This window comes from Benincasa hispida, chromosome 11 (assembly GCF_009727055.1).
Source record: "Benincasa hispida cultivar B227 chromosome 11, ASM972705v1, whole genome shotgun sequence".
Taxonomy (NCBI): Eukaryota; Viridiplantae; Streptophyta; class Magnoliopsida; order Cucurbitales; family Cucurbitaceae; genus Benincasa; species Benincasa hispida.
The window spans coordinates 11,334,679-11,343,692 of NC_052359.1; the positions used below are offsets into that span (position 1 = coordinate 11,334,679).

Sequence of the window (9,014 nt, forward strand, 5' to 3'; positions counted from 1 at the left end):
TTTTCTTTTCTAAAGTTGACTTGAAGTGTTTCACTCAATAACTTTTTTCTCAAACTCATCATTTTAAAAAGTCATTTTGAGTGGTGTCAAAATGTTTGTTAAATGACTTAGTTTCATAATTAAACACCTGAAAAGTCATTCCAAAATACGCTTTAAGAAAGCTACCAAATATAAGCCTCAAGAGTAAAATTGTTGAGTTTTAAAACTCAATAACCCAAGTACAACCTAAACCAAACTTTAGGGACAAAAAAGGTAGCTTTTCCTAGTATAAATAAATATAGTTATCTATTTATATAGATAGAAAGATTGTTTTAAAAAATATAAATATAAACTTTACTTGAAATTTCAAGATTTATACCAATAATTCGTGTAAATATTAAAAAGAAAAAAAATGGTTTTATATTTTGAGTAAATTCCATTTAATTCTATGTTTCCAAATGTTACACTTAAAGACCTTTGAGTTTTTGAATTTCTATTTGATTTTTAAGTTTCAAAATGTTACATTTTTACTTTTGAATTTTATTTTCATTTGGTCTACCGGCTTCAAAATTTATACCTTTAATCTTGATTTTCACTTAATACTCACTATTAGTTATTGGTGTTAATGTTTATTAATTAATTAGAAATTATATCATAATTTTTTTAAATTCATTAACCAAAAATTAACGCCAAAGACTGAAGTGAGCATTAATAAAAACTTGAGGGTAAAAGTATAAAATATTAAAATTTAGGAACCAAATGAAAACTAAACTCAAAATTCAAGAGTAAAAATATAACATTCTAAAGCTTAAAAACCAAAATAAAATTTAACTCAAAACTAAGGAGTAAAAATGAAATAATTTAAAATCTAAGGACTAAACGAAAACAATCAAAACCTAGGATCAAAGAATATTTTTCCTATTTAAAATAAATTTAACTACACTTTGAAGTTAGTTATTGATAACTATATGTTAATTTAATTTTGTAAATTTACATTGTTTACTTTTTTTAATTGATTTTTAGTCACTGACATTTTTATAGTCTTCAAGATGTTTGAAAAATTGCATTTCATTCCAAATTTGACTATTTATAACCGAATGAAGTGATTTTTACTTTAATTATAATTTGAAACGAACTATTAATAACTAATAATTAAAGTTCAAGATTCTCCCTTTATAACATATTTTATATAATATAAATATAAATATAGATAAGTCAAAATGAGTTTAGTGAATTAATAGATTCTTTACTATAAACATACCCTCCTTTTTTAAAGTTGGAGTTTTAATCCAACATTGTTAGGACCAAGAAAAAGAGAAGAGACATAAATATAAATATAGGTATTGATTAAATTTTTATAAATATGGTATAGAAATTAGAATATNTATATATATATATATATTTTTTAATTTTTGGTAAATGCTGGATTTTCTCTTTTCTTTGAAGTCAGTCAGCAAACAAACATACCATCAGTCGCTCTCTCCCCCTGTTTCTCGAGTCTCGCATTTCTCACCTTTGCCGTCGGGCATCGCTCAGCTACCGTTATCGTCGACTTCTTCGCCACCGTCTCCGTCGTCCCTTTTCCGATGGAAGAATCTAGCATCTGATTTATTTGCCGGACAAAGACGATGAACCAAGCATCTTCTGGGCTGATATTTCAGGTAATCTCACTTATAAGGGGCTTCAAATTGATTTATTCAATTGACCCAGTAATGAATTTTCTGTTCTTGTGATGGGAAATTGTTGGCTGGCTTTGAATTGAGTTTCCTGATGTTAAAGTCACTGTTTGTTGTTTTTTTTATGGGTTTCTTGTTGTTAAGTTCATTGATTGCTGTTCGTTATTGTTCTTGTGATTTGAAAACTTATTTTTGGTGTGTTGTATTGAATTGATGGTTATTACAGTCACTCCAATCTTCATCCTAGTTCTGAAAACCAATGATTCTTCTCGATTTTACATTCTTCAATACAATCAACCGATTTCCAGAGACATTTATCCTCGATTTCCATTGTTCTGTATCTGATCTTACTATTGTTTGGTAGTTTAGTTTCTGAGGTTAATTTGTTCTACTGTATCTTCAGATTGATTACCTCATGCGTTGGACCCAGAAATTATTATTTGCATTACTGTAAAGTAAAATAGACTAATCTTTGGATCAATTTAGGCCTCGAATTTTCAAGGATAAATGTCAGAATAATTCATGAATATGGTTGCCTCAAAAAATTAGGACAAACTTGAACCTTTATTATTCAAATAGAATCAAAAGACCTTGGAGAATGATTCACTTTCTAAGTTTGAATAATTCCTAAAACCTCCAGATGATCTCAGATTTAGAGCAAATGAAAACATAAAGCAACCATTGTTCACTAGTTCCTAGTGATGCAATGTCTTTACACTTTTTTCTTGAAGTAGGACTATACCAAGCTCCCAAACTTATTAAAAGAATCGAGGTTAGGTTCCTTTCACCTCTAATTATTATGGAGTATTCATTGTGATTATTCTTTTTCCTCTATTTAGGTGCCATGGATTTCCAAAGAAATTGGTCGATATCAGCTTTTGCTTGAGAACAATCAAATTTTCGAATCTGTTGAAGCACCAAATTGAGTGCTGAGGAACTTAACCTAATAGACTGAGTTGCTGAGGACATTTGCTGCAAAGTCAGTTCTCGGGGAATTGATTCACTCGTATTTGCACGTGTATCCATTGGTACTTTGTACCTTCGTCTTTGTCTGAAAATTACCTAGCACAGAAAACGTCTTAATGCCCCTGTGATTCTATCTTCCTGTTCCCTTTAGCTTCATCTGAAAATTTCCCATGGCGGAAAATATCTCTTCACATGATCAAATATCAGAAACAATAAGTTCCATGGAGATCCCTCTGCCGGTTGATAAGTTAGCATTGGAATTGGTTGGCCATGGCTCCTCCTCTGGCCTTTCGATCAAGTTAGTTTTGCATTACAGTTTCTTTGACATTTTTCCTTTGTTGTTAGCTAAATGGGAGGTTTTTCAAATGGCCACTTGTGTACAAGTTTCATACATTTCTTCATTTGAAGCATTACTTTGCTCTAGTTTTTAAGTGAATTCACCGTTTTAACTCTTCTTGGGATTCTGTTTTAAATGTAGGCCTAAAATGCTTGTGGTTCTTGTAGCTACTGGAAGCTTCAATCCTCCCACTTATATGCATTTACGCATGTTTGGTGAGTTGTTAAAAATTTTCTTCATATGTTTCCGGATGAGAATTTGGAGGAAGTTAATAAATTATGATGCAATTAATTTCAATGTGGAAATATCAGATATGTCTCAGTGAGACAACTGGGCTTGTTTTGACTTGCATTCTTCATCTTAGGAAGAGTCCCTATGAAGTTATGATAGACCTTACAATATGACATTTGAAGTTTATGTTTGTTCAAACTTATATGATGGACGTAAATGTCTAAGTTCATGTGATCTTCAGACGAGTGCTCTACAATTGGAGAAATTATTGAGTAGGGTTCTTTAGTCGTTATTCCTTGAAAATCATGTTTGTCGTGGCACATCTATATATGACCTATGATGGTTGATAAATGCACCAACTTTTTAATATATATATATATATTTAATTTTTTGATTTAAAAAATAACAATAAGAAATAATGTTTTCATTAACATAGGTGAAAGAATATACAAGGGCATCAAGCAAACAAGGCCAAGAACAAAACAACCCCTATGTCCAATTCTAGAAAGGAGCCTCAATCCAAAAGAATAAGGTTAACCTGATAATTACACTATATTAATAGATGTCCACAAAGAGGAATTAAATCTAATTGTATCCCAAAAATCCTATCCAAACCGCTCCACACCACAAAAAAAAACTGTACTATTCCTCTCAAGCAGATGTCCAACAACAAAGCAAACAAACAAGAATGCCAAAAAAACCTTTCTTTTCTCGTGAAAAGAAGAATTCAAGAGCACCTCCTCCAGACATTGAACAACCAATTGAAATATGTCGCTCAATATTTATAATAATAATAATAATTATTATTTTTTTTTGATAGAATCAACAACTTTCATTGAGAATAAATGAAAGCATATAAGGGCATAAAAAAAACAAGCCCACCAAAACACCCCTAATAAAGGAAGATGTTCCAACTAAGTAAAATATTACCAAGTGAATAATTACAAAAAAGCTTCGAAAGTGAAGCCCAAAGGGACACATGAAACCTCGCTAAGGACCAAACCTCACAAGGGTCCCTATCCCTGTCACTACTTCAGAGCACTCTATTGTTTCTCTTCCCTCCAAATATCCCATAGCACCGCGCACACCCTAGCAAACCACAAAAAACGACCTTTTTCTTTAAAAGGCAGATGGAGAATGAAGTTTTCGATCATTGCACGAACGTCCCTTTGGCCAACAATCCAAACATCAAACTCTTGCAGGAAGCAACTCCACATAACCTGTGCATATTGACAGTCCCAAAGGAGATGAAGGCCCCACCAGTGAGGTCATCTTCCTAGCAAGCCTATCTAAGGTGTTCTCCCGACCAAGCAGAATTTACCAAGTAAAGAACCTGATTTTTCTAGGTATCTTAATCCTCCAAACCACATAAAAAACTGACTCTCTACAGGGGGAGGGATCCAACACTCTGAAGAAGGATTTACAAGAAAATCCTTCACTAGGATTTGGACTCTAAACTCAAACATCTCTCCTCCTAGTCCTAAAATTGCACTCATCCAGTAAAGAAAGAAGAGAGGCAACCTCCGTCATTTCCCTATTGGACAAATAAGGACAGAACCCGAACAAAAAAGACAGTTTCTGGACCAAACCAAGAAATCTGAGACTGGACGATTTTTGAAGGAAGACAAATGGTTGAGATGCGGAAAAATAGAGGAAAGAGGACTATCTCCCCACCCATTGATCTTCCCAAAAATACATATCCTTACTATTCCCCAGAATACAATGGACCAGATGAGGAAAAGTGGGAAGCTCAAACAAAATGTCTTTCCACGGATTTCGGTGTATGCCTTAAACCCCTTTAGCCACCCAATCAAAAGGGTGGTTGCCATGCTTGCTCAGTATTTATTATTTAGTTAGCTCCTCAGTTGATGGTGTAGAAATCTTCTTTTCTCTAGAATGTATTGAGATGAGATTTCTTTTTTTCTTTTCAAAATTCTTTTGCTACTTGCTTAAAATGGATACAGTTGACATGATAATTTTATATTAGTTATTTTTTCATACAATTTCCTATTGAATGGTAGTTGCCTAGAGAAAGTTAGAGAAAGTTAGTAACAAAAAAGTTATGTAGAAGTACTGTAATTTTTTGGCTACTTATTTGTTCAAAATTATGAGTTTCACTTGTTATTCAATTCTTTCGTGCAAACTTAGATTTTCATTTTGTGCATAGAGCTGGCAAGGGATGCACTGAAATTAGAGGGCCTTTGTGTTATTGGAGGTTATATGTCTCCAGTTAATGATGCATACAAGAAAAAGGTATGCAGCTTTATTGAAAATTTAAAAAAACTTTTGTTGGTAAAACGATACATAAAATTCATGATGCAACATGCAGTTGTCACATTATTTATTTTTTTTTATCTTTTTATCAAAGGAAACAAATTATTTCCTATAAAAAGTTTCACAAGAATGAGGGATAAGGAATTAACCCAAGTTCAATATCAATTGAGATCAGAAAAAAGTTAATCGTTTGGCATAAATAAAAAAGGGAGAGGGAGTTTAGAAATGTTTGGACAAGGATCTCCAACTAGAGGAAAAGGTGTTTAGAACGGTTTATGTTTATCTCGACTATTTTCACCAAACAACCACCCAATCTCTTTCGACATTGAAAAACTTGTAGAAAAAAGTGGCCATTGCAGTTTGAACCTATTACTTGGACTTGGATTTGTTGCCTTTTGGGTTGATCACTGTGCCAATCCATAATGACAATTTTAGTTCTGCTCATGACGGTTTAAATATACATCAAATTGATACCTCTTGTTGGTCCACAAATCACACAAAACTGTTTTGTAATTATAGCATTTCCTTGATTATTAACAATTGAAAGGCTCTCTTATAGCATTTCATTAGGGAGGTGTTCTCTCTCCCCTTTGCATTTAGGATGCTTTTTTTTATTTTTTTGTGTGTGTGAATATAACGTCTCTTTGTTTCTTATAAAAAAGAAATAAAAATAACCAAACTGATGATGGATTCACTGAAGCTTCTAGGATAACAAGAGAAGAAAAATATCTGGAAGAAAAATACCATCATATACAGCTAGACAATGGACTGTAATTTTCTTAGATACTTGTGCTTCCAACAATTTCCTTGAGGATGACCTCTTGATCAGAAACAAGAGTTTGAAGTGGGACTCTCTGACAAGAATTTCTAGAAGACTTAACTTGCAATCACATTTGGAGATGAACTTCCATTGCCATCGAGAGAGTAGAGCATCTGTCTTAAGTGGTGCTATTGTTTCCTTGTGGGCATAGAACAAATCGATTTTCTTCTCTACTTTCGATTTGCAAATTTGATTTTTCAATTTGCAGTTTCGATGAGGAAGGACTTTTTTACCTTCGTTTTCTTCTTTCCCTTTTTTTTTTTTTTTTGGAGATGAACTTCCAAAGCCATTGCAACAACTTATGTACTTTTCTGCCAAAAGCCACCTAAAGGAGTCTGTAATAAGTATTAGCAATAGTGTTTGGTTTAAAACAAAATCTCCAACACTACTTGAGACAAAGACACTTCCACTTAACAAAAAACAGAAAACAACATATCGAATTTGTTTCTTGATCGTAGTGTTCTAAAAGTGCACCCTTTAAGGCACTTTGCTTCAAAAGCATTCACCCATTGAGGTGCATTCCTGCACAAGAAGCATGCACAGCAGTATTTATATGAGGAAAATACTTGTGTTTCATAATAGTTGCTTCATAGAAAAAACTTCCTCCTTTTTATCAGTATTGGAATGAGATAGAGAGTAGAAAAGGATGTTAGAAAGGGCTGAAAGAAGTCCACTCCTTTAAAAAGGACTATCTTTCATCTCTTAACCTTGCAAAAATTTTGAAATGATTGAGTGGTTTTGATCACATATGAAGTAATAGCTACAAAGGATGACTGTATTATTGTTACTATTTCTATTAAGTTCTGTTGCATGGCCTAACAGAGCAGAGATTCTGATTATTATTTAGGGCCTCATTTCTTCTGAACATCGAATAAAGCTCTGCAATCTAGCATGCCAAAGTTCAGAATACATCATGGTCGATCCATGGGAGGTAAAAAAGAATGTTATTTGTAACATACATAATGTGTTAATTTTGTCGAAACTCCATTATTTCATTGTTTTTATGTTTTGGATATTTTGGAATTTGACTTCTGATTTAGGCCAGTCAAAACGCCTACCAACGCACATTAACTGTTCTGTCTAGAGTCAAGACTTCGCTATTCGACAGTGGATTACTTCCCAAAGGTATGGTTTCTAGAGGATGAAAACATCTACATCATTAGACCATTTCATGGGATGATCTTTTCCTATTCATCCTTGCATAGCAAAATTTACATTATATGTTTATACCCAAAGGTGCGAATAAGAAAAAGTTGATAGAATGCGTGCGGCGTGGTGGTTTGGTCTTTTGCTGTTCAAGTGTTCATCCTTGAATAGTAAAAAGAGCATTCTTCATACCGAACCTACCTATTATAATTGTATTACATTTTTCCAAAGGTTACTAGAATAATCTTCTTGTCTCTCTTTGCTTTTGTTAGAATCCCTGAAGGTGATGCTTGTTTGTGGTTCTGATTTGCTTCAGTCTTTCGTAACACCTGGAGTTTGGATACGCGATCAAGTATGGATATCGTTTCTATTTCATGTAGTAATCGCTATAATTTGATTCAAGCTTGATACTGCTCTCATTTCCCTTAGGTTGAAATCATATGTCGAGATTTCGGTCTCGTTTGCATTTGCAGAGAAGGACAAGATGTTGAGAAAATCATATTGGATGATGAAATTCTATATGAGAACAGGGTAATAAGCAATGTTGTTGTCACAAGACACTGACCATTTGTGGGTTCTTTTGCAAGTTCTAATATTGGGAAAAATCTTCTTTGCAGAGCAATATCAAAATTGTAGATGAAATTGTACCCAACCAAATAAGCTCCACCAGAGTAAGGTAATCAGAAACAGAATGTAAGGGTAAATTTGGAAATGCGAAATTTTTTGGTATTAATTATATAATCATATATATTGATTTACAGGGATTGCATTTCAAGAGGACTGTCAATCAAATATCTCACTGCAGATGAAGTTATTGAGTATATAAGAGAGCAACATTTGTACCTGAGTCCTTGATGTTTTGTTTTGTTTCTCACATTTTACCTTTTACCCCTATACTTGGATCAATAAGTCAATTGTAACCCCAATAAATCCAAAATTATTATTCCTATACTTCTAAAATTACAGACTTTATTGATATCATAGTTATAATAATTCCTGTATCAATTGTAACTACTTAGCATTTTTTGTTTTATACTTTTGCATTTGTTTCAAGATTAAAGAAACAATATAATCAATCTAAGTATTTGTTAAGTTTGAATTCCATTTTGCCAAACTTTTAGGATTATTTTATTTTGATCTTAGGATTTTTCAAGTTTATTTCATTTTAGTTTTAAATTGTTCTTAACATATCTATCTTTTCTTAGTTATTGAAATTTTTAAAGTCATTTGACCTTGAATCATTTGATTAGTTATGGAGCACAAATACTTCATGTGAGGCAAAGAATCTATATCAGACACGTATCGGATACTGATACTTCTAGATACTTTCCAGATATGTATCTAACACGCGATTTGACATATCTATTTCTATGCGTATTTTTTTTTTAAAAAAGACAAGCAATTCATATAATCTTTTCCAATCTAAAACTAGACAACTTATTTAACAAGTTTACTACTCGAGTCTAAAATTAAAAGGAAAAAATAAATAAATAATGGACCAAACCTTAGATTAGAATCGTCTAATCTCCATCTTCACATTTGAGTCCCCACAAAGTCCATAAGGATATCTTCAACAATTCAATGA

The 9,014-nt window shown here is 32.6% G+C and overlaps 1 protein-coding gene across 2 annotated transcripts; it reads left to right on the plus strand.

Moving 5' to 3' along the window:
- The first annotated feature begins 1,399 nt into the window (after nt 1-1,399).
- On the plus strand, nt 1,400-8,434 carry LOC120089720 (nicotinamide/nicotinic acid mononucleotide adenylyltransferase). Of its 2 annotated transcripts, XM_039047087.1 has the most exons (10): nt 1,400-1,640; nt 2,495-2,919; nt 3,100-3,173; nt 5,357-5,442; nt 7,131-7,214; nt 7,324-7,408; nt 7,702-7,781; nt 7,859-7,960; nt 8,047-8,105; nt 8,191-8,434. In XM_039047087.1, exons 2-10 carry the CDS (start codon nt 2,792-2,794, stop codon nt 8,282-8,284), a joined length of 792 nt encoding a protein of 263 aa, XP_038903015.1. In that variant the 5' UTR covers nt 1,400-1,640; nt 2,495-2,791; the 3' UTR covers nt 8,285-8,434. The 2 variants fall into 2 exon arrangements, with proteins under 2 accessions (XP_038903015.1, XP_038903016.1); XM_039047088.1 differs by lacking the exon at nt 2,495-2,919.
- The last annotated feature ends 580 nt before the right edge of the window (nt 8,435-9,014 follow it).

Coding starts and splice junctions, on each gene's coding strand:
- LOC120089720 (XM_039047087.1), top strand. CDS start 2,792: ATGGCGGAAAATATCTCTTCACATGATCAAATATCAGAAACAATAAGT. Junction 5,443..7,130: donor ATGATGCATACAAGAAAAAG/GTATGCAGCTTT, acceptor ATTATTATTTAG/GGCCTCATTTCTTCTGAACA. Junction 7,215..7,323: donor TCATGGTCGATCCATGGGAG/GTAAAAAAGAAT, acceptor CTTCTGATTTAG/GCCAGTCAAAACGCCTACCA.